Source organism: Clarias gariepinus, chromosome 1, assembly GCF_024256425.1.
Source record: "Clarias gariepinus isolate MV-2021 ecotype Netherlands chromosome 1, CGAR_prim_01v2, whole genome shotgun sequence".
In the NCBI taxonomy this organism is placed as follows: Eukaryota; Metazoa; Chordata; class Actinopteri; order Siluriformes; family Clariidae; genus Clarias; species Clarias gariepinus.
The window spans coordinates 5,137,250-5,162,355 of NC_071100.1; the positions used below are offsets into that span (position 1 = coordinate 5,137,250).

The window sequence follows — 25,106 nt, forward strand, 5'->3', positions numbered from 1 at the left end:
ATGGCTTCCTCCAGCAGTGTCTTTTTTGAAGATCATTTCCAGTGCTCCATCTGTCTGGATGTGTTCACTGATCCAGTCTCTACTCCATGTGGACACAACTTCTGTATGATCTGTCTCAAAGAGTTCTGGGACAGCAGTTTAGACTCCCAGTGTCCAGTGTGTAAGGAGGAATTCCCGAAACGTCCTGAACTACGGGTGAATACGTTCATCTCTGGACTGGCTGCTTCATTTAAGAAGTCAGTTGAAGTAAAATCCAGCTGTGCTGCAGATCAGCGTCCCTCCAAGACTAAGAAGGTTCTGTGTGACTCCTGCACTGAAGAAAAGCTGGAGGCTGAAAAGTCCTGTCTGCACTGTGGACTTTCTTTCTGTAACACTCATCTTAAACCTCATAAAACCACAGGTAAACTCATGAAGCACAAACTGATGGCTCCTGTGGAGAACCTGGAGGATTACATCTGCCAGAAACATGAGAGACCCCTGGAGCTGTTCTGTAGAGACGACCAGACGTGTGTGTGTCAGTTCTGTACTGAGGGAGAACACAAAACTCACAACACTGTTCCTATAGAGGAGGCGAGTGCAAACAAGATGGTAAGAAATGAAAAAAAATTTTAATAGTTTTAATAGTTTAATAGAAAAAAAAAAAGTTAGATTGAAACTGATCGGATTATTCCATACTATACATGTTTCCCAGACTGAGCTGGATAAGATACGAGCAGAAGTTCAGCAGATGATTCAGGACAGACTGAAGAAGATTGAAGAAATCAAACACTCTGTTAAAGTCAGTTAAGTCTCTTAACTAATCCACAAAGCAATATTTCTAAAACACATTGAGTGTTATGATATAATATTAGTACACTCAAAATTTTTTTATTTACTCAGTTTTTGTAATGAAATACTTTTACACTTTTACAATATTATTGGATTAAAGTCTGAAGACTGGCTAGACCACTCCATAACCTTAATGTGCTTATTCTTGAGGCACTCCTTAGTTGCCTTGGCAGGATGTTTGGGGTCATTTTCATGCTGGAAGACCCATCCACAACCCATGGCCTCATCCATTGGCCCCTTACTGCAGCAAAGTCAATCTGTACCATTAGCAGAGAAACAGCCCCAAAGCATAATGTTTCCACCTTCGTGCTTGACTGTAGGGACTGTGGTGTTTGGATTTCTCTTCCTCCGAAAACATCGAGTCGAGTTCATGGCAAAGAGCTAAATTTTGGTCTCATCTGACCACAGCAGTTAATCTTTCTTAAACCTTAGACGGGTCTGTACATGTGTCTTCTTGAGAAGGGGGAAACCTTGCTGCGCTATAGGATTTCAATCCATGCAGGCGTATTGTGTTACCAATGGTTTGTTTGGTGACTGTGCTCCCAACTGCCTGGAGATCATTCACAAGCTCCTCCCGTGTAGTCCTGGGCTGGTGCCTTATTTTTCTCATGATTATTCTTAGTCCATGAGGTAAAATCTTGCATATAGGGCCATTAATGGTTACTTTGTATTTCTTCCATTTGTAAATAATTGTTGTCTTCTTCTCACTAAGCTTCTAGCTGATGGTCTTGTAGCCGATTCCAGCCTTGTGCAGGTCTAAAATCTTGTTCCTGACTTGCTTTGACAGCTCTTTGGTCTTGCCGATGGTGGTGAGGTTTGAATAGAAGATGGATTTTTTTAGCGATACGCTACGTGAGACTGTAAGCTCGTTCCAACACCGACTCACGTCCACTGAGGTACTGGCCAGCGAAAAATTTGAAAGATTAGTCTCTGCGGAAGCGATGATTAAATCTTTAAAGGCACAAAATTCATCTCTTTTTGACCAAATTGATGATCAGGAGAATAGGTCCAGAAGGTCTAACCTGCGGATTATCAACGTTCCGGAAGGCAGCGAGGATGGAAAAGACCTCGTCGGATTTGTTTCTGAGTTGCTTAAAAGCACTATGGACAGCATGTTTGACAGCCCTCCTAAACTTGAGCGTGCACACCGTGCGCTTCGCCCAAAACCTGGACCAGGGCAATCTCCAAGACCATTCATTGTTTGCTTCCACCATTTCCAAGAAAAGGAAAAGGCACTTCACTGGGCCAGGCGACATGATGAGTGTCATTGTGGTTATACCTGGATATGAGCACAGCCTTAGCGAAAAAACGCGCCGGATTCAAAGAAGTCAAACAGTCCCTCTATCAGAAAGGAATAAAGTTCCAACGTCTATATCCTGCTCGTCTTCGTGTGAAATTCGGCGAGGAAAATCACACTTTTGATTCACCTGAGGCTCCCGAGGTTTTCTACAAACAATGCATTCTTGCACAAGACTAAAGACTTAAATTGGATCTAAGACTCCTGTATAGGTATTTGCCATTGACTGTGTCAGTATACTGAAGGCAAAGAGGTAATTATTTCTTCCATATATATATCATACACATACCTCAAGATAAGACGGAATGTGTTTTTTTTCCCTTCAGTGGTTACCTTTACGTTGTTGGTTGGTAAGGGAACAAATACTTATTTCTCTCATTAAAATGCAACTTAATTCATAACATTTGTATCATGTGCTTTTTCTGGATTTTTGGTTGATATTCTGTCTCAATCTTTTACCATAAACCTATGATAAAAATTATAGACCTTTCATTTCTTTGTAAGTGGGCAAACTTAGAAAATCTGTAGAGGATCAAATACTTATTTCCCCCACTGTGTGTGTGTGTGTGTGTGTGTGTGTATATATATATATATATATATATATTAGAGAGATTTGAAATGAGTAATGATTGTACTTCTACTAACTTTATATTATACTTGCTTCATTCTCAAATAGTTTTATTGAAATGTATTGAAACATATTAAGTACATGTTGAAAATATAATTTGATCATTAACTGTTAATTTCTATTTGTGGAGAAAAAAACTCAAACAATAATTAAGCGTGATTTTTTTAGCGTAGCAGTTTTTTAGGCATTTATTTCGATATGTCTAACTCAATTTCATATTTGTGTTTTCGAAAATTTTATTAAGATACCTTGATTTTACAAGGCCACAGAATATTTTTTAGAGTGTAATATATCTTGATTTGTCTCCTGTTAGAAAAATACAGAGAAGGAGAAAGCAGATGTTGTGGAGATCTTCAGTGCTCTGATGCGCTGCATTGAGAGAAGACAGGCTGAGCTGCTTAAGGTGATGGAGGAGAAGCAGAAAGCAGCAGAGAGGCAGGCTGAAGAGTTCATTAAAAATCTGGAGCAGGAAATCACTGAGCTAAAGAGGAGAAACACTGAGCTGGAGCAGCTCTCACACACTGAGGATCACCTCCACCTCCTACAGGTCAGAGTCCCTCTGTTTCTCAATAGCAATGCAGCACATGACAGGACAGCAGTCCCCATGCTGAGGGATTTCTCCTCTCTCCTGCTGTACTGTAGATTTACCCGTCACTGTGCAGCCCTCCACACACCCAGGACTGGACTGATGTCACTATTAACACTCAGCTCAGTGTGGAGACCATGAGGAGAGTGTTGTCTCAGATCCAGGACACTCTCACTCAGGAAACAGAGAAGCTTTATGAGACTGGTCAGTACTACATTTGCTCAAAGTTATAAAGATCCTGTTAAAAATACCCGTTTTTATCACTTTTGTGTGTGTTTGGGTTTTATTATTACAGCATTTTGCTGTAACAATATCAAAATGCTGAAAAATGCTAAAGCTTCTCTTTAGTTCAGTGATTTCCTGCTCCAGATCTTTAATGAACTCTTCAGCCTGCCTCTCTGCTGCTTCCTGCTTCTCCTCCATCACCTTAAGCAGCTTAGCCTGGCTTTGATGTATTTTACAATTATAAAATATTTGATTTCACCTTATAAAATTACATCAATAATATTGTTTTATCTTACGAATAGAGCTGAAGAAAATTCAACAGTATGCAGGTTTGTGAGCTATAATTGATCACATGACTAAAGATGTGTAAGATTTTTCTTTACTGTTACACACTGCACAATGATAAAACTGATGTTCGCTGTGTTTCTGTCTCTCAGTGGATGTGACTCTGGATCCTGATACAGCTTATCCTCAACTCATCCTGTCTGATTATGGAAAACAAGTTAGACATGGAGTCAAGGGACAGAATCTCCCTGATAATCCAGAGAGGTTTGCTCTTCATCCCTGTGTACTAGGAAAAGAGAGATTCTCCTCAGGGAGATTTTACTATGAGGTGCAGGTCAGAGGGAAGACTGAGTGGAGTTTAGGAGTGGCCAGTGAGTCCATTAACAGGAAAGAGAAGATTACAGTTAGTCCTGAAGATGGACTCTGGTGTGTGTGGGTGAAGAATAAGACTGAATATAAGACTCTGGACTCTCCCTCTACCTCCCTCTCTTTAAAACAGGCTTCCCAGAATGTAGGAGTGTTTGTGGATTATGAGGAGGGTCTGATCTCCTTCTATGATGTTGATGCAAAGTCTCATATCTACTCTTTCACTGGTCAGACTTTCACTGAGAATATTTATCCAATATTTAGCCTCGGACTCAATGATGAAGTTAAAATTTTGCACCACTAATCATCTGTGCTCTAAGATGAACAAAATATTAATTCCTTTCATTTTTTTTTTTCTTATTCAAAAATGTAAAGTGTTAGCATCATCTGGCATATGTTTTAATGAGTTTTGCTTAACTATTAACTCAATTAAAAAAAAATGCTTAAACAATAAAGTAGAATTGAAATATTGCAATGTAAAATGTAAATTTGCTTCTATATTTATTTTATTGTGATCTTTAAATCATATATCTTTATTCTATATACTGTATTTACATATACATATCTTTTAATTCTAAGTTAGAATAAGGTAATTTGTTCATTTTGATAAAAAAACTGACTGCTTGTGCTAGGATCGAAGGTAGCAAGTACAAATACTGTACTTTGTTACTATGCTTTATAAGTATTTTTTGTGCATGTATACTTTACTTGAGTATTTTCTATATGTAATACTTTATACTTCTACACACCACATTTTTATGAAAAAACCTGTACTTTTACTCACTATATTATGAATAGAGACTCATTACTTTTCAGATGATGATCAGTCACAAGTGCTTTGTTTTTCCTAATTAAAACAATCATTTATTCTGTCATGCACACCATATTGAGACCCAACATCTACCCCATGTGGGAATTACAAGAAAAAGATTCCACCAATTTTTAAAGTCCTAGTTTACAGAAACGACTGGCAGGTCAGTACAAAAGCACTGATTGAGTAGCACACTTAATTAATTGACAGTTACCAAACTATGGATCCTGCCAACCAGGGCTGTAGCTATAGAATATTTTAGTAATTGAGTATTCTAACAAAAATTGAATTGATAAATTGAGTAATCGGATAAAATGTACTTTTTGCTTAATTAAACAGCAATATAAAATATATAAGAGAAACTTTTTAGAAAAATCTACTTTAATTTTTTTAAATGCATACAGCGTTTTATCCAAATTAAACATTGTCATTATTCACAAAACAAGGGAAAAAAATAAATATATATTTACACTGAACTGTAATGTGAAACATTTTCAGGATTATATTCTCTTTTTTTATCCTTCTTTTTATTCTTACTGTGTTGCCCCCATGAGACAGAGACTGTTTGTTTTTTGTCCTTTCTGACTTGCCGTAGTTTTGCCCTTACTTCTAGAAGTTTCATCAGTTCAGTTCAGAAGAAATCAGTTTAGCTGTTGTTTTCTCTCTCTTACCTTTTGTGAGTGCCTAAAGAACATATCTGTGAGTAAAAGTGATATTTGTTTGCAAAGCTGTGCACATATAATTTATATATATATTTTCCCTATACAACATGTTTTTTTCATATTCCTTATTTTATAATCAAATTCGTTTGGTGTAATTTGTAAACCATAAACCTATGACTTTATGTTCTAATATAATATTTGACAGAGATTATATCGGGGAACAATCCGTGGCAGGGAGGCATTTTAGATCATAACACCACCGGCGGCTTGGATCCGGTGCTGTGTCGAAGTTGGTTCCCCCATCAGGATGCGTTTTTTTAGCCACACCCCGTGAAATCGGCACAGGGAGCGCGCATTTAGGAGAAGGCTCGCACGCGGAGGGTTATGCGCGGACCACTGAGCTTTTACGCTGAGTCACGGCGACACTAATAACTGCGCGAGAACATGAGGCGAGCTTTAAGATTAATTAAAGGAAGCTTTTAGAGACAGAAGATTTTTGCCTCGATCATTTTTTTGTAATCGAGTTACTCGAGGAATCGTTTCAGCTCTACTGCAGATTCCTCTGGTTTCTTTTTCAAGAGTCTCAAGAAGGTAAAGCTTGTTAAGATTAAAGGTAAGATTATAAGTAATCTAGATTAAAAAAACGCACAGAAAAAGTCACTATCTATCTATCTATCTATCTATCTATCTATCTATCTCTCTCTCTCTCGATAGATAGATAGATAGATAGTGATTCCAGGTTTGGACTTTAATTTGTGGGCTTTTACTTCCATCTAGTGAGAAAATAATGTAACAACATGAAAAACGACAATTAAATATCGAGACAAAAACTCCCAAGAGCATCATAAATGGCCCCCTCAGAAAGAACTTTTAGCACAAGGGGTGATGTAGTCACATGTACAGTCCTTGGGCAGCATTAAATCCAGAGATAGAGTGAACTGACGTGTCTTTCCTGCTCACAATTGTAATGTTGTGATGTACAGGTACATGTGACTAATGATGGTTGGTTATTCTAATTGAAAGCTCAAATAGAGGAACCAACCTACTTGAAAAAAGTTAATGGTAGCAGCCTGCGGATCTGCCCATTCTGAACAGTTTATGCGCGGCTCTGCCTCTCGCGCGAGCCGCATCGTTACAAGATGAGGCTGCATTTGGCTGGGGTTATGCGCAGAGCACCAGGAGATTTCCTGAAGCTCAAATCTCCGAAAACCACACTTGAGACAAAATAACAGTAATATTTCATACATTTTGCAGGCTGCTATTTGGAAAAACAGGAGAATGAAGCATAAACCAGTTGTTGGGTCAAAATAACCCTACCAGGTGTTCATTTGACAAACAACATCTCATTTGACCCAACATGAGCAACCCAACAATGTGTTTAAAGTCCCCGAAATACCCTAGAAATTTGACCCAGAATAAACACTGTGTTTACAGAAACAACCCAGCATTTTTAGTCTTTTTTTTTTTTTAGTTATTGAAATGTTTTATTCCAAAAGTCTATTTGTCCAGTTATTTATATATTTAAAGTTTGTTGTCTTTAAATGTATATTTTTTTAAATAATAAACAGATACAAGCAGAGATGGGCTATATAACAGTTCACTCTTCATTTAAATAAAATTGTCAGCTAGTGAACTTAATTACAGATGTTTTGCCTATTAGTTAGCTATATTCTAAATGAACTACAAACAAAAATATGTTCAGTTTGTCCTCAAATTATTTTCTTGTAGGACTTCCCTCTGTCACATAACCAACTGAAAGGGGCAATTATGCAGTTCATTATGCGAGTCTTTGTCTTCTTGGCCATGAATTACAGCATTATTCATGATCTTGGAAAATGTAAATAAAGATATTGTTTTTTTGTGATTGAGTCATTAGAATGATTGTCACATCATTTTAAAGCAAATACTTAAGGCCACAAGATCCAGTTCAAAAGTCTTGTAACACAAATGTTATGAATGTGGTTGGTGGTTGTTTTCAATAAGATAACCTTAATTTTCTCCAAAGTACAAACTTGTACACACATGCTGCTCACATATTGCTGTAGTCCAGTCTGTGCTGAATACAATGTAATAATACTTTATTCATTTGTGTGTTTATAAGTAACTGGAAAATGCACAAATGTCAAGAAATTCTAAAGAGCTCCAAAACACCCACAGACCCAAAAGGGTTTTAATACAAATACGTATTACTATGTCAGCCATTTATATACAGTACAATAAAAAATGTTGGCAGACCTCTTGGCAAAACTGTGCACTAGAAACATGTTGAAACGTGATGAAAAATCCAACCTCTGGGAGTGGCCTAATAAAGGCTTTTTGGTTAAACGAAAGCTCAGTGTAAATTCATTTCCAAGAGTTTCTTTCTGTCAGCAGGTCACAACCTCAAGTTTTAAGGTTTCTTCGGTCTTGCTTAAGATATCAGCAAAGGTAACTTCCAGTTCAAACCGTTCTAACATAGACATTTTGTGTATTTCATGAAATATTGTTGAAGTGTTATAAATAAGTTAAACATTAATATTATTTAAGCAGAGCTGTAAAAGGAAGACTTTCATGAAAAAAAAAATCAAATAACATGCTTGACATTTGTCAGTATTTTATTTATATATATATATATATATATATATATATATATGTATGTTATTTGTGCTGTTATGTAAACTAATTCATTTTTCATCGCTGAGTGTGTAAATATTTATATTTTTTGTGTTTTAGATATTTATATCTACCCATCACTGTACCATACCACACATATGACACAACCATGGCTTCCGCTAGAGCTTTCCTTTGTAAAGATCAGCTTCAGTGCCTTATCTGTCTGGATGTGTTCACTGATCCTGTGTCTACTCCATGTGGACACAACTTCTGTATGACCTGTCTCAGAGAGTTCTGGTGCCGTACTTTACATTACCAGTGCCCAGTGTGTAAAGAGGAATTTGTTATTTGTCCTGATCTCCATGTTAATGCTTTCATTTCTGAACTGGTAAATCAGTTCCTAAACCAGCTTCCCTCTAAGCCTAAGAAGGTTTTGTGTGACTCCTGCACTGAGAAAAAGGTGGAGGCTCTAAAGTCCTGTCTGCACTGTGGACTTTCTTTCTGTAGCAGTCACCTTATACCTCATAAAACAAAAGCTAAACTCATAAGGCACAAACTGATGGAGCCTGTGGAGAACCTGGAGAATTACATCTGCCAGAAACATGAGAGACCCCTGGAGCTGTTCTGTAGAGACTGCCAGACATGTGTCTGTGAGTTCTGTACTGATAGAGACCACATGACTCACAACACTGTTCCTATAGAGGAGAAGAGTGAAGTGATGAAGGTGACAAAGATTTGGAGAACTAATATTACATGATCCAACTTTTAACGGAGACTTAATGATTTTTCTATGGTTGACATTTTCATATAGAACTGCTTGGGGCCCATAAAAGCAGAAGCTCAGCAAATGATCCAGGAACGACTTGAAATGATTGCGGACATCAAACATTCTGTAGAACTCAATAAAGTAAGTCTAAAATAATATTTTAATATGCATTAAATTATACAATTCTAAATAAATTTACTTGATTTCTGTTAGAAAATCACAGAGAAAGCAGACCTTGTGAAGATCTTTAAAGCTCTAAAGATCTGCATTTTGAGAAGCCAGGCTGAGCTGCCTAAAATTATGGAGGAAAAGCAAAACGCAGTAGAAAGGCAGGCTGAAGAGTTTATTAAAGATCTGGAGCAGGAAATCACTGAGCTAAAGTGGAGAAAGACTGAGCTGGAGCAGCTCTTACACACTGAGGATCACCTCCACCTCCTACAGGTCAGAGTCCCTCTATTTCTTAATAGCAATGCAGCATTCAATAGCAATGCAGGACAGCAGTGTCTATGCTGAAGGATTTTTTTTCCCTCTTTCCCTCTGATCAGATTTACCCATCACTCTGCATTCCTCCACACACAAAGAACTTGGGTGATTTTAATATTAACCCTCATTTGAGTGTGGTGACTCTGATTAGAATGAAGATTCAGGAGATGCTCAGTACAGAAGTGGACAGGATTGATGACATGAGTAAGTGTTTTCTAATTCGTCTAATGCTATTTCATTTGGTCCAAGTTAACAGAAGGGCTACTGTGGAACAAACCACTCAAAATGTAAAACAATTGCGCCATGTGAATATTTACCAGGCAAATTTACCTTCAAAAATCTTGTGAAGTCCATGCCTTGACAGGGCAGAATTGTTTTGGCAATGCATGGAGGACTTATGCATTACATTAGGCAAATGTTCTTACTGGTGTGGCTGATTGTTATATCATACACTTGGTGTTTAGAAGGTTTATATTACAGTGCCATATTAGAATTTTAGGTTAAGTGTTTGATTACAGCTCATTACAGTATGTCAACATATATTGGAATGCTATCTATTTTTTTCCAAACAGAATTAAAAGTATTTCAGCGGTATGCAGGTGAGTATGCAGCTTACACTAATCATATGTTTACTATTATGCAACAAGGCCTGTTAAAGTAAGAAAAAATTGTGTTTTTCTTCTTCTCAGTGGATGTGACCCTGGATCCCAATACAGCAAATCAATTTCTTATACTGTCAGATTATGGAAAAAAGGTTACATATGGAGACAAGAGACAGAATCTCCCTGATAACCAAGAAAGGTTTGATCGTTGTGTTTGTGTGTTGGGAAAGAAAGGTTTCTCCTCAGGAAGATTTTACTATGAGGTGCAGGTCAGAGGGAAGACTGAATGGAATTTAGGAGTGGTCAGAGGGTCTGCTAAGAGGAAGGGGGAGATTACAGCCTGTCCTGAAAATGGATACTGGTGCTTGTGTCTTAAGAATGAAAATGAATTTTCAGCTTGTGACTCCACTCATGTCCTCCTTTCAATGAAGCAGGCTCCTCAGAAGGTGGGGGTGTATGTGGATTATAAGGAAGGTGTGGTCTCTTTCTATGAAGTCCATGCCAAGTTTCATATATACTCTTTTACTGGTCAGACTTTTATGGAGAAAATCTATCCATTGTTCAGTCCCTGCATTAATCATAATGGTAAAAACTCAGCACCAATGATCATCTGCACTAATAATTTTAATTATATTAGTTAATAGGTAATTCGACAATATCTCACTTTTAAAAGATAACATTTTTAGAAAATCTTTATCTCCCTTTAAAATTGTTCTTGACATAAGAAACATCTAAATACATACAATACATAAATACAAATAATATTTCTACTGTAAATGCTTTTACTGAATTGGATTGTTAAAGATAGACTAGCAGTTTACTCTGGCACTGCGGCGCGGGATCTTTTAATGCTTTATATGTCAAAAGTAGTATTTTAAAATCAATGCGGAATATTACAGGGAGCCAATGAAGTGAAAATAAGATGGGGGTGATGTGCTCGTATCTTCTGGTTCTAGTGAGGACTCTCGCTGCTGCATTCTGGACTAACTGAAGCTTGTTTATGCACCTAGTTGAACCACCAGACAGTAAGATATTACAATAGTCCAACCTAGAGGTGATAAAAGCATGAACTAGTTTTTTGGCATCATTAAGTGACAATATATTCCTTAACTTGGCAATATTTCTGAGGTGAAAGAATGCTATCCTGGTGATATTGTCTACATGAGCTTCAAATGAAAGACTAGAATCTATAATCACACCAAGGTCTTTCACTGTTGCACTTGATGGAACAGAAAGGCCATCTAAAGTTACAATGTGATCTAAAAACTTGCTTCTAGCTGCATGCGGTTTTATGACTAAAAATGTCTTATCAGGATTAAGCAGAAGGAAGTTAATTAGCATCCAATCTCTTAAATCCTTTTTGCATTGCTCAACTTTGGTAGGCTGGTTTTTCGCATCTGGTTTCGGTGAGAGATATCTCTGTGTGTCGTCAGTATAACAATAAATACCATGCTTACGGATTATGTATTATGTTGCCCAAAGAAAGCATGTAAAGGGAAAAAAAGCAGTGGCCCTAAAACTGAACCCTGCGGAACACCAAACTCCACTAGAGAAGTTGGAAAAACATCACCATTTAAATCTACATACTGATAGCGATCGGTCAAATAGGATCTGAGCCAAGAGAGTGTTAATCCCATAATTCCAAAACACAACATAGTGATGCATCCCTGGTCAGAGGCCAATAGGAGGTCATTTACCACTTTAATGAGTGCTGTCTTTGTGCTGTGATGAGGCCTAAATCCTGACTCATAGTAGCATATAGTTCCTTTATGTTATTTCTATGTAGATATAAGCAGAGCTACTTCGCTGCAATCTTTTCCAGAATTTTAGAGATAAAGAGGAGGTTTGATATCGGGCTGAAATTGGATAGCTGACAGGGGTCAGGGTCAGACTTCTTAATTATCGGTTTAATAACTGCCAATTTAAAATATTTTGGAACATATCCAATGCTGAGTGAAAAATTAATTATTTTTAACAGGGGTCATGTTATAGCCGGCACTATCTGTCTTCTTTTTCCTTGTATGTGTATCAGTTGGTTTGCTTAAAATAAATAAAACATATAAACCATTTAAAAGCATTTTTTTTATGTCATGGTAACATAGGCCTTTCAATGATTCCTCTGAACTGCAGCTGCATGATTACACAACCTACATATAATAATTATAATAATAATAATAATAATAATAATATTAATATTAATAATGATAATAATACAAACCATTTAATTCATGGTTTTATGAAATCAGCACAGGGTTAAAATTAGGCATGTACACATGCATGTTCAAATAATATACCCAACAAAATCGAGGCTTAATATTTTTTTTTCAGATTGTGAGGTGATTTGACTTGTTTTCTTCCTTTTGCACAAGGTTTGTTTTAACTTGATCAAAATATTGTATTACATATTAACTATTAAAATAAGTTAACAGGAGGGTTATTGTGAAACAAACCACACCCACTTTAAGAAGGGTTACTGGAGCAATGTCTTATTATACACAGTGCATTTTATCCTGGTTTGTAAGCGGATGGAATTTGTGGCATGTGAGCCATTTGCCATTCAATTCAGTTTTATTTATATAGAGATTTTTAACAATGGTTACTGTTGCAAAGCAGCTTTACATAATAAAAATAAAATTATGGAAATGTGGATGAAATGTGTGAGGGAATGTGTATGAAACAAAATGATCAGATTGTCAAGTCCAATCCCAGTTCCTTTTATAAAATATCAGTCCCTTTCTAGAGAGAAGTGGCTTTTTTGCCACTATCAGGCCATCATCCAAAAGTCTTCGCCTCACTGTGCAGAGATACACTCTTACCTTTCTGAAGCCATTCCTGAGCAAGCTCTGCACTGGTGGTGCCCCAATCCAACAGCTGAATCAACTTAAAGAAGAGAGTTTTGGTGCTTGCTGGAATTTCATGGGCACCCAGAAGCTTTCTTTACAACAACTGAATTTCTCTCCTTAAAGTCTCCTTGCACGTAACCATGGTTAACAGAGTCAGAACACTTAAACGAGAAAGAAAGTTCTTGCACACGGGAGAGATGCGTTGCCTTTCTGGAGCATGTTTTTCCCCCCCTTGTGAGTATATTATTTTTCCCATGTGAGTATATTTTTTTCCCTTGTGAGTGTTTAATTTTCTCTTGTAAATGTATTATTTTTTTAAAGTATTTATTTTCTCTGTGGTCTGATTCTTTTTCTCTCTATGTGTATGATGTTTCCCTTGTGAGTGTGTTTTATTTCCCCATAATTTTAAAATTTAAGCACTTTTGCATGCTGTTCTAATTTTTTTAGATGTGTATTTTAATTATTTGGCAATTAATGATACTCTTATTCTTGAACATTCCATTAACAGTACATAGATATACGTTGCTACTATTTATAGGCCTATATGTTTTTAAATAGTTTGGTGTTTTTATGTAACCCACTGCATTAAGCTGTTAAAGATGAGACCCTGGTTATGTTTCCAGATCATACTTGAAGCATTCAGCTTGTGAATTTATCCCAGATTTCAGCTCATTTTTCCCATGAAACATCAGGTCAGGTGAGATGGCTGGCCAATCAAGCAACATCATGGTCAGCGAAATAGTTGGTGGTGAAGTTTGACCTTAGGGAGCTTATACTCCTTTTGGAAAGTGTAGATGATCATCTTCTGGACAACTTGTTAGGTCAGCAGTCCTCCGCATAATCGAAGTGAAATATTCTAATATTTTGATATAATGGCTTTTTGATTTTCATGGAGGTGTAAGCAGTTATCATTTAAATAAAAACAAAAAGGCCATGAGCTTCATGGGTAATGGATCTAAAATGCGAGTTTTACTTTTTAAATAACATAAAAAATAATTCTTTTAAATGTGCTATAAGTAAATGTATGCAGAGGTGTTTGTTTTACAGTTGAAGGAGTCATTTGCTGTAAAATGTTTAAGAACCTCTGTTTTAACTGCTGAACATATGGTATTAATCTATTTATAAATATTATGGAATATGTTGTCCGGACTGAAACAGAGATGTCACTAATATCATCTCCAAGGCAGCATGCTTCAGTTAGCAGAAAAAACATTAACAATGCTAAAATCACATACTGTATATATAAGCCTGTACCCTCACACAAGGTGCAGTAATGTATACCATATATAAGCCTGTACCCTCACACAAGGTGCAGTGATGTATACCGTATATAAGCCTGTACCCTCACACAAGGTGCAGTGATGTATACTGTATATAAGCCTGTACCCTCACACAAGGTGCAGTGATGTATACCGTATATAAGCCTGTACCCTCACACAAGGTGCAGTGATGTATACCGTATATAAGCCTGTACCCTCACACAAGGTGCAGTAATGTATACCGTATATAAGCCTGTACCCTCACACAAGGTGCAGTGATGTATACTGTATATAAGCCTGTAGCCTCACACAGAGTGGAGTAACATCTGATTCTATTTAATGTCATTTGCAGAAATGCTTTACATGCACTTTAACTGTTTTGCTAAAGAATAAGCAAACTGGAAATACGCAACTATAAATTACATTAAACACTTTATTTACAAATTAATAAAATACATGTATGTATTGGTGGTGCAAGAAGGCAGAGCATCAAGGGTTCGTCCTCTTCATGATAATCTACAACAGGGGAGAAATAAAGACATATTAATGTTAGTGTCTAGTAAAAAGACTTCATGATGTAGCTATGCAGTTTGACACAAACATGCACGCAGGCAGGCATGCACATACAATTTCATACATTTCATAAAATGCAAGCTTTTAGTAATGCTGTGTAAAATTATTGAGTTTTGCTGTTACGGATTGCTGCAGAATTTGGCCCTATCTGACTAAATGGCTATTTACACCATTCGTTAACACACACATCATGTCCATGAAGAGACATATGTGCATGTCCTTGTCCCCTGATTAAGATGTGCTCAGTGGTGTTCTTGGAAAGGGGTAAATACTTCTGATCAGATTGGTATCAGCTGATACACTGGCAGTTATAAACATATATTTAATGACTTTATAATAGAATAGATAGAACCTGAACAAAAGCCCCTTTTCTTGACTGTTACATACATTGTGTAAGCACATAACTAACTATTCAGAAGATCTCTAGCTATGATAAAACCACTACATTATACAGCAGGATACATTATATGGCACTCAGGAGCTCCAATAAACTACATACAACAATTCGTTAACCATCTGTAACATTTAGCACATAACAGGAGCAGCTCAGGGATAATTAGCAATAGTTGATAGACAACAACAGTTAATAGTCTGCTATCTTAGCTCTTTTAGTAAGCTAGCGCTTAGCATAATTATATTAACATATTTGGATCTTATTATGTTACACAAACAATGGAGCTAACTGTTAACATCACATATATGTGTACAAATACACTATTAAATTAATATATATTAATGAACAAGCTAGTTTCCCCATGCTAAGTGCTAGCAGTTAGCATAGTGATATTAGCTGGCTTATAATTTTATAAGTGAATGTATATTGCAGAGATGCCATGGAGCTGATGGTTTACATCAGTGTTTAATGGTCTAAATGAGATGATAATCCATTTAATCACTGACATTTACACTCCAATAGTATTAACACTGCTACAAAGTTATCATTAGTGCTAATGTCTAATTAATTTTATATATTAAACATTACCTGGTAAGTGTGTCCAGTTGAAAATTTGGTGAGGATTATAACGTTATCACGCTATAATTTACTGTATATTCCATCATGTTGAGTCCTGGAGCTGATATCTGGAAAGGTTCTGTGTTCAGTTGTGTTTTGACCTCCTTTAGCTTGCAAAATAAGGGAGAAAGCACACATTTACAGGAAAGGTGGTTTGCCCTTCTGGGCCACCGTAGCAAAATGACTAAATGGCTAAATGACGAATTATAAAGAAGAAAGGTGTCACAAAAAGGCCAAACTCTAGGAGTGCCCTGTTAGACTATTTTGGAGAAATGAAAGTTAAACAGTAAGTGCTCTGCATGATGTCATCGTGCTGAAATGAAAGCTACACAGGCTGTCTGATAAGAATCCCTTACTTGTCAGCAGAACACTGTCTCCAGTTTGAAGATTTTTCAATCTATCCCTCACAATCAGAACAGGTAACTTTGCGTTAATGGCATTATTATTATTATTATTATTATTATTATTACTGCTAATAATAATATTAACATACCATTAATTTCTCTCATATTTGATGCAGTTTTGTGTTTTGCTAAATTTTTGCGTTGGTTTCAATGATCTTGGAATTTCTTTTCATTTTTTTCTATCTCCTGTGTCAGTCATGGCTTCCTTCAGAAGTGTCCTGCGTGAAGATCAGCTTCAGTGCTCAATCTGTCTGGATGTGTTCACTGATCCAGTCTCTACTCCATGTGGACACAACTTCTGCATGATCTGTCTCAACGAGTGCTGGGACAGCAGTTTACACTGCCGGTGTCCAATGTGTAAAGAAGAATTTCCTACACGTCCTACACTACGTGTGAATACATTCATAGCTGGACTGGCTGCTCCATTTAAGAAGTCAGTTCAGGAGAAATCCAGCAATGCTGCAAACCAGCTTTGCTCCAAGACTAAGAATGTTTTTTTTGACACCTACACTCATTGTAAACCACATAAAACTACAACTAAACTTGTGAGGCAAAAACTGATGGAGCCCGTGGAGAACCTGGAGAACTACATCTGCCAGAAACACGAGGGACCACTGGAGCTGTTCTGTAGAGACGACCAGACTTATGTATGTCAGGTCTGTACTAAAGGAGACCACAAAACTCACAATGCTGTTTCTATAAAGGAGGAGATTTTAGATACTAAGGTGAGTACTTTTATACAATGCATAAATACAATTAAATGAAAAGAAAAATCTAAAAATGACTGTGCTGTATGCTTATAGGCTGAGTTGGGGATGATAAATGCAGTAGTTCAGCAGATGATCCAGGAACGAGTGAGAAAGATTGAGGAAATCAGACAATCCACGGAACTTTATAAGGTTAGTGTTTATTATAAAACATCAGTTATTTTTCCAGAAGTATGGGAACCTAACCATGATGCTCAAAACAGGTGTGTACTGACATGACTCTCAGGAGAAGGACACTTGTGTCCAAAAAGGAAGGCAAGGTAAAAAATAAGGGCACACTGAAAATAAAAAAAATAATAAAAAAACTGTGGTCTTGGGAGATATAATGATATTACTTTAAAAAAAAACAGTGTTCATTTATTTACTTAAATGAATTAATTTGAAAGAAAATTACACAATAACCTTACTTTAAAAAGTAAGATCATTCACTTTATTCATTAGAACTTGGTTTTGGGCATTGCAGCAATATATGGTTAACTTTTCAAAAGAAAATAAGACAATATCACGGAAGAAAACATGTGTTTCATCCACTTAATCCACAAGAACATGGATTAATGGAGTGCAGCCATCTTGGATTTAAAGTTCAAAAGGAAAATTAAGAAAATATAAACAAAATAAGTCTATAATCCAATATTCATGTATCCACAAACATTTGGATTTGGGAATTGGAAAAGTTGGAGGTCACCACTCTGTTTCTTTAACAGTTTACATGGGAAAGACACGATGCATAATTGTGTTTCAGATGCTTAATCACAAATTTAATGAGAATTATTATTATTTTAAAGAGGCTAACAACATGGGTGACTACTCAAAAAAGATGATCCTGTATTTCACACCTTTCCTAGACACCTCCAAGAATGTCTTATGTGCCAGAAACTCTGAAGGTTGCCAGGAAGGTTGAAGCAGTCATGGAGCTCTACACTGACTGAGTCTACATGTACTGTAGACAGTTCCTTTCATTTTGCCATGTCATCATCAAGAAAACTCTCTCTGCTTGAACATTGCCGCAGGCAATTGATAATAATAATAAGTAGGCCCTAGTCCTTGTGTCATTAAATTCCTGAGAGGGACATCAGTTTGAGTAAAGAGATTTAAATACTTCTCCTTAGTGCTCGAATTCTTCATTTCTACAAAGCTTCCAAGAACTTTTTTAACAAAGACGTGTTCTTCATGGAGGCCATTCACATCAGTGTTGGACAAACTGCAGGCTTTCGCTGCTTCACAGAACTGCTTAAAGGAGACTGCATGCTTTAGATTAATTAACCATTTGGCTGAGGGAGCTATGTTCAGAGGAGTCATATCTGTTACTGAGGTACTTGTTTGCCTTTTGTCAGGCAAATGCAAAGTCAGCTGGTCATTCAGATTGCACACAAGTTGTTAAACATTTTCCAAAACATTAACATAACACTTTGGGCCAGTTTTTAACTTTTTTAATTTTTAAAAGTAACTGGTTTGTGGCTCCCAGAACTTATCTACATGTATTCCTCATACTCGTATCAATGTCAAAGTGGCAGAGCTTTTAGAAAGCCTGGTATTCATCTTTATGGCTTTTGCTGGCAAACCAATGTCATGAACATCACATAGGTTTCAAAGAGGTCTCTCTCTCTCTCTCTCTCTCTCTCATATATATATATATATATATATATATATATAAAAATTAATAATAAAAAAAGTTTTTGGATAGTGAGTGCAAGGGGTGAATGGTTAGAAATGAGCAACAATTGGGCAAACAATAAGGACACAAAACAGCAGTCCGAATAGATGGCTGGATACTGGCCATCTGTTTAGACTGGCCATGTATGAAGTAAAATGTCTCAGCATATTTATATATATATATATATATATATATATATATATATTTATATATATATATATATTTACATATATATATATATATATAATTTTTTTCATGCATCGTGTTTTTGTGTGAAATATTAATGAGACTATTTTGCTTCCATACTAATAGTATTTATTTTAGCTTTTTTCAGGTATGCACAATTTAGAACCCTAGTTATTATTATTATTATTATTATTATACTTTGTTTTCTGTAGAAAACCACAGAGATGGAAAAATTGGACAGCATGGAGATTTTTAGTGCTCTGATGCACTGTCTTGAAAGAAGCCAGGTTGAGCTGCCTAAAAAAATGGAGGAGAAGCAGAAAGCAGCAGAGAGGCAGGCTGAAGGGTTCTTTAAAGATCTGGAGCAGGAAATCACTGAGCTAAAGATGAGAAACACTGAGCTGGAGCAGCTCTCACACACTGAGGATCACCTCCACCTCCTACAGGTCAGAGTCCCTCTGTTTCTCAATAGCAATGCAGCACATGACAGGACAGCAGTCCCCATGCTGAGGGTTTTCTCCTCTCTCCTGCTGTCCTGTAGATTTACCCGTCACTGTGCAGCCCTCCACACACCAAGGACTGGACTGATGTCACAATTACCCCTCATCTGAGTGTGGAGGCTCTGAGGAGGGAAATAATACAAGATGTACTTAATAATGGAATTAATAAGTTTGTATTTTTAGGTGAGTAAGTCTTTATTTGACAATTTTAAAAGGTTTGTTGTAGTAAAAAGATATAATTGCAGAAAAACCTTTTTTTTTTATATATTATGATGATTTCACTGGTATGTGGCAAAAACAGTGTTTTTGCACTGTGGGAGGAAACCAGAGTACATAAAAAACCCACCAAGCAAATGAAGAACACACAAATTCCATAAACAGTGACCCCAAGACGGGAATAGAACCCAGACCCTAGATATGTAAGGTGACAGGGCTAACCACTGCAAATATAAAGTATATATACAGCTGTATACAGTTGTGTTCAAAATAATAGCAGTGTGTTGAAAAAAGTGAGTAAAGCTCCATATCCATATAATAACTTTTAATTTAAATCACACGAATGCATTGGACACCCTGCACATTCTATTCTGAATCACAACATAAAGAAAAATGTGCTAAATGTATTATTAGTTTACAGAAAGTGAAGAAAACAAATAGTAGTCTGTTTAAAAAAATTGCAGTGTCAACACTCATCTTTATAAAGTGATGAATTTACCATTTAAACAAAAATGCTTGAAGTTTAATCTTTCTTGTGCATCTCTGAACAAATTTTTATTTGTATAACCGTGGTTTCTAAGAACTGCTTCACATCTGACAATTGTACTACACGCCACAATTCCTCTGCATTTCTTGGTTTTGTCTCAGAAACAGCATTTTTAATGTCAAGCCACAAGTTTTCTAATGGATTAGGGTCTGGGGATTGGGCTGGCCACTCCATAACGTTAATCTTGTTGGTCTGGAACCAAGATGTTGCTTGCTTACTGGTGTGTCTGGGGTCGTTGTCTTGTTGAAACACCCATTTCAAGGGCATTTTCTCTTCTGCATAAGGCAACATGACCTTTTTAAGTATTCTGATGTACTCAAATTGATCCATGATCCCTAAAATGTGATAAATAAGCCCAACACCATAGTACGAGAAGCATCCCTATATCATGATGCTTGTGCCTCCATGCTTCACTGTCTTTACAGTGTGCTGTGGCTTGAATTCAGTGTTTGGGGGCCTGACAAACTGTCTGCGGCCTCTAAATCAATCTTGCTTTTATCGTTCCACAAAATATTGCCCCATTTCTCTTTGGGCCAGTCGATGTGTTCCTCAGCGAACTGTAACCTCTTCAGCACATGTCTTTTTTTCCCACAATGGGACTTTGCAGAGGCTTCTTGCTGATAGCTTGGCTTCACATATCCGTCTTCTAATAGTAACAGTACTCACAGGTAACTTTAGGTGTTCTTTGACCATTCTTCGATCCATTCGAATGGTAGTTTTCTGTTTTTTTCCACGTCTTTGTGGTTTTGATATCCATTTTACAGCATTTGATATCATTTTAGCAGAGCAGCCGATCATTTTTTGCACTTCTTTGTATGTTTTTTTTCCATCTCTAATCAACTTTAGAATTAAAGTACGCTGTTGTTCTAAACAATGTCTGAAACAACCCGTTTTTCAGGGGTAAATGCACAGGACAACCTAAATAAGGGGAACTTGTCGACACCTGTTTTTCACAGAATAATTTACCTCTCTAATTACACTCCACAATGCTATTATTTTAAACAAGCCCCATTTCAATTATTTATTAACTTACACAGAATCAGGTGCATTTAATCATGACTGTTGGGTCTGTTGGTTTTCTATTACTCCACTACACTAACAAGTAAAATATTTCCCATGAAGAAATATGATTTCTCCCAAAAACAATTATTGATCTGGTTACTGATGTTGGGCTGCTATTATTTTGAACACAACTGTATGTAGAATATGGCCAAATCTTTATATACTTCTCTCCGCGTTTTACTGGTACCTGGCGATATAATGCCCCTTGGTGATGCTCGAATGAGGCCTTCTGATCTAGTGTGCTTCTTGGATGGTCTGTAGAGAGCAGCTTTATGATAGTAGGGTCCTTCTGTTGGGCTTGGATTATCTCACACAGGTCGCTGGGTAGGTTGGCGGAACCTTTATTGTTCGTGAGGGCTAGACATGGTTCGTCACCCCCTTTTAGTGACGGGGGCTTTTGGGAAATGGTATCAGGACCCAGATTTAAAAAGTCCTCGCAGTCTTTCTCTACCCTGGAACGTCTCTTCACCAGCTGTTCCACGGTGTTCACAGTTACTCTTAGACATCCGGCCACTTTTGGGTTGATGTTCTGCAGGATTCTCCCCACTAGTTATTCCTCGGAGATATCCGGCTTCCACTTTAGACAGAGGGCCTGTGCACCACATCAATATCCGTCCCATGAGCAACAACATCATCATCATTGTCATTATTATGTCTATCAGATATATATAGAGAACTAATCAATGAAGTTATTTCAACTGTAGGGTTACGGCGTGTTAAAAATGCCTCATCCACATCATCCAGCACATGACTATCAACAGCAAAGTCGGCTTTGCTACCACTAGCATTAGCGTTAGCATTATTAGCGTCCATTTTGTTCAGCCACGCCACACAACACCGAAAAATACCCCAAAAATAAAACTGATTCCCCGTACGGGCCACCACTATGTAACGCTTGGATTTTATTAAACCACTAGTTACTATGCAACGGGGTCGAGAATCAAAATATGGGCTTGTAAACAACACTTCCGGTATTGCGCAACCGAGGCGGGACAACATAAGACGCGACACAAAAACAATTACTAAACCAGTATTATACAAAACAAACCCATAAATAAACAAACAGGGTGCACCACAAACCAATATATACAAAACATTTACAAAAATAAACAAGGTGTGTGTCGTGTGAGTGTGTGTATGATAGTCCAGAGTCAATGATATTGTAGTGTGTAAAATGATGCATGGGAGAGATGGCTCGGCCTCACCGGTAAAGATGTCCAATCCGGGAGCTCGAGGAAATGGAAAGAGGGTGGTGAATTGTAAGTGTCCAATAAGATTAATCCGCCCGGGGAAAAGAAATCATTTTGATTGGCCAAACAACGTCTCTCTCTTCCTCAACATCTCTCCATGCTGGGTCGCTTGCCGATTCCGGCTTTATAATGACCCGACGCTGCTTCCGGGTTCTCTCGAGCTGCGATCGCGCATGCTTGCAAGAGCTTAACCCTGTGACCAACACTTGACTATGGGGACAAGTAAAACCAGATAGGGCATATTTCCGTGCACAGGTGAGCAGCATTAGCTCCTTAATCATTTCCCTGTTATTTAAAATGCCCCTTTATGTGGCTGCGCTACAACTATTTATTATATGGAGTTGCACCCCTTTTGTAAATACATTGGAACCTCTGTATCTACATGTGTGCGCGTGTGCGCACGTGTGTGTGTACCGCACATGTACTGTTTATTATAACACGTGTGCATGTGTAAAGTAAAAAGAAAAAGTCTCATTAAAGAGAGGTTAAAGATCCATTTTCTCTCTCTCTCTGTCTCAGCCTGTACTGATTTAGTTGTGTGTGTGCGTGTGTGTCATTGGACACAGTACCCCTTCACACACACCCCTCCCTTCTTAGCCTTTACACACACATACACACACACACACACACACACTCACTCACTCAAATGAAGACACTGCTCTGTCTTGATTCTTTTCAAAGGTAAAGTGCAGGTTAATTTGTTTTCTTTTTACTTTATAAAAATAGTGTCAGAGATGTTTCATGTTAATTCTCCTGATGAGGCAGTGTTTCTGTTTGTGTGTGTGTGTGTGTGTGTGTGTGAAACTTATCCCTCACAGTAGTTCCTCCCCCTTCTCAAATATGAGAGGAGGAAGGGTTACTGTGTAAAATATGAGATAAGCCTTAGTACTCTTTTCTGTTCAGCAGTGACTGTTGCCTCGAAAATCTCCCATGGTCCCCATTTTGGCAGAGGCTCTTTCTTATTGTTGAATAAGAGCCGTTGTTGTGCTCTTGGATAAATTTAGTAGGCTGGCATCCTGGGAAGGTTAACAACTGTTCCAAGTTTTTTTTTTTTTTTTTTTACATTGTGGATAATGGCCCAGAACAATTACTTTTTTTTTTTCTAGGGCCAGGTATGTTTGGACAGATCTTTTCCTTAATAAATAAAATCATTATTTAAAAACTTCATTTTGTATTCACTCTGGTATTCTTTGTGTAATATATAAAAAAATGTTTGATGGTCTGAATCATTTAATTTGGACAAATATGCAAAAAAAAAAAAGGAAAAAAGACGCAAATACTTTTTCACTGCACCATATTATTATTCTACCCATGACCTTAGCAGTTAATGTTCACTAGATCAGTTTACATTAACAGTGTTATTTACATGCTACCCTTAACTATACAAGTGAAATAGTAGTCAGGCATTTAAGTACTAAGCAAATTCTTATATCAGAAAATATTTTTCTTTTTAACAAACAGAGCTGAAGAAAATTCAGGAACATGCAGGTAAGTGGGATCTGTTTGCCTGCATAACTTCATAATATAATACGTGTAAGAATTGTATACTGGAAAACATGTTTTTTTTTTCTCTTTCTGTTTCTGTCTTAGTGGATGTGACTCTGGATCCTGACACTGCACATCCTCATCTTGCCCTGACTAATGATGGCAAAGAGGTCACATGTGAAAATTCAAAAAAGAATCTCCCTGATAACCCTGAGAGGTTTGATCGTTGTGTCTCTGTGCTGGGGAAGGAGGGATTCTCCTCAGGTCGATTTTACTATGAGGTCTATGCCAACGAGAAGACTGAGTGGAATATAGGCGTGGTCAGAGAGTCTGTAAATAGGAAGGGACAAATTACGGCCTGCCCTGAAAATGGATTTTGGTGTGTGTCTCTGGATAATCAGGCTGGATGTGTAGCTCTGGATTCTCCTGCCATCCCTCTCTCCTTAAAACAGGCTGCTCAGAAGGTGGGGGTGTTTGTGGATTACGAGGAGGGTCTGATCTCCTTCTATGATGTTGATGCAAAGTCTCATATCTACTCTTTCACTGGTCAGACGTTTACTGGGAAACTCTACCCATTCTTCAGTCCTGGCCTGGCTAAAAACTCAGCACCACTGATAATCTATCCATGGGCTAGTCATTTTATGCAAACAAAGTTTTAAAAATAAAGTTTCCAAAATGCATAGAAATGTGATTATTATAGTTTCTTATGTATCCTTCCAGAACTACTACTAGTAGTAGTCATATTCTTCTTGTTGTCTATAACTTTAGTTTTCTAAATTTTCTTCTCATGTTCCACTGCTGTGCATGATCCTGCATAAATGTTCTACCTAAAGAATTTCACTTCCCTAGTGCCATGTTTCAGTTGATAATTTTATGTAAACACTGTAAGATACTTTACCAATGAAGTGCATAAAATAAATAAATCCATGAATTATTAAAAAATTAAACTGTGCATATTTTACTTACTTAAAATATGATATGATAAATATGACTGTGCAAAATACAATGAGGATGGGTGTTAGGTTTGTAAAAGCCCACTTTTATACCCTACACACAGTACATCTCTGTGCCATCCTAAAAAAACAGTTCCTGTTCAACTAAAGACATAAGTTAACATGGCATACCTGCCATTTCCATGGTGTTTTTTGCTGCGTAACATACACTGATTTACAATGTACACAGACCCTGTGATCAGCAGTGACAACATTCCCGTCACC

At 37.2% G+C, this 25,106-nt stretch overlaps 2 protein-coding genes and 1 pseudogene across 6 annotated transcripts; all 3 read left to right on the forward strand.

The window, feature by feature from the left end:
• LOC128520097 (zinc finger protein RFP-like) lies at window positions 1-4,543 on the forward strand (annotated as a pseudogene).
• Window positions 4,544-6,023: 1,480 nt separating this feature from the next.
• On the forward strand, window positions 6,024-12,199 carry LOC128519547 (E3 ubiquitin/ISG15 ligase TRIM25-like). Of its 5 annotated transcripts, none has more exons than XM_053493510.1 (8): window positions 6,025-6,301; window positions 8,059-8,115; window positions 8,401-9,004; window positions 9,092-9,187; window positions 9,260-9,487; window positions 9,592-9,733; window positions 10,102-10,128; window positions 10,219-12,199. In XM_053493510.1, the coding sequence occupies exons 3-8, from the start codon at window positions 8,450-8,452 to the stop codon at window positions 10,770-10,772; spliced, it is 1,602 nt and encodes a 533-aa protein (XP_053349485.1). In that variant the 5' UTR covers window positions 6,025-6,301; window positions 8,059-8,115; window positions 8,401-8,449; the 3' UTR covers window positions 10,773-12,199. The 5 variants fall into 5 exon arrangements, with proteins under 5 accessions (XP_053349641.1, XP_053349485.1, XP_053349323.1 ...); XM_053493348.1 differs by having other exon boundaries at window positions 8,062-8,115; XM_053493666.1 differs by lacking the exon at window positions 9,592-9,733 and having other exon boundaries at window positions 6,024-6,301; window positions 8,062-8,115.
• A 3,891-nt stretch (window positions 12,200-16,090) lies between these two features.
• On the forward strand, window positions 16,091-24,766 carry LOC128520699 (E3 ubiquitin-protein ligase TRIM39-like). The gene is made up of 7 exons (XM_053495092.1): window positions 16,091-16,237; window positions 16,418-16,947; window positions 17,026-17,121; window positions 19,042-19,275; window positions 19,371-19,512; window positions 23,866-23,892; window positions 23,995-24,766. The coding sequence occupies exons 2-7, from the start codon at window positions 16,420-16,422 to the stop codon at window positions 24,546-24,548; spliced, it is 1,581 nt and encodes a 526-aa protein (XP_053351067.1). The 5' UTR covers window positions 16,091-16,237; window positions 16,418-16,419; the 3' UTR covers window positions 24,549-24,766.
• Window positions 24,767-25,106: the final 340 nt, after the last annotated feature.

What these genes read in the sequence shown, in the direction of transcription:
- LOC128520699 (XM_053495092.1), top strand. Translation starts at nt 16,420, where the DNA reads ATGGCTTCCTTCAGAAGTGTCCTGCGTGAAGATCAGCTTCAGTGCTCA. An exon ending in AGGAGATTTTAGATACTAAG is followed by an intron (nt 16,948 to 17,025) that starts GTGAGTACTTTT and finishes GTATGCTTATAG; the next exon opens with GCTGAGTTGGGGATGATAAA. An exon ending in AATCCACGGAACTTTATAAG is followed by an intron (nt 17,122 to 19,041) that starts GTTAGTGTTTAT and finishes TGTTTTCTGTAG; the next exon opens with AAAACCACAGAGATGGAAAA.
- LOC128519547 (XM_053493510.1), top strand. Translation starts at nt 8,450, where the DNA reads ATGGCTTCCGCTAGAGCTTTCCTTTGTAAAGATCAGCTTCAGTGCCTT. An exon ending in AGAAGAGTGAAGTGATGAAG is followed by an intron (nt 9,005 to 9,091) that starts GTGACAAAGATT and finishes ATTTTCATATAG; the next exon opens with AACTGCTTGGGGCCCATAAA. An exon ending in AGTATTTCAGCGGTATGCAG is followed by an intron (nt 10,129 to 10,218) that starts GTGAGTATGCAG and finishes TCTTCTTCTCAG; the next exon opens with TGGATGTGACCCTGGATCCC.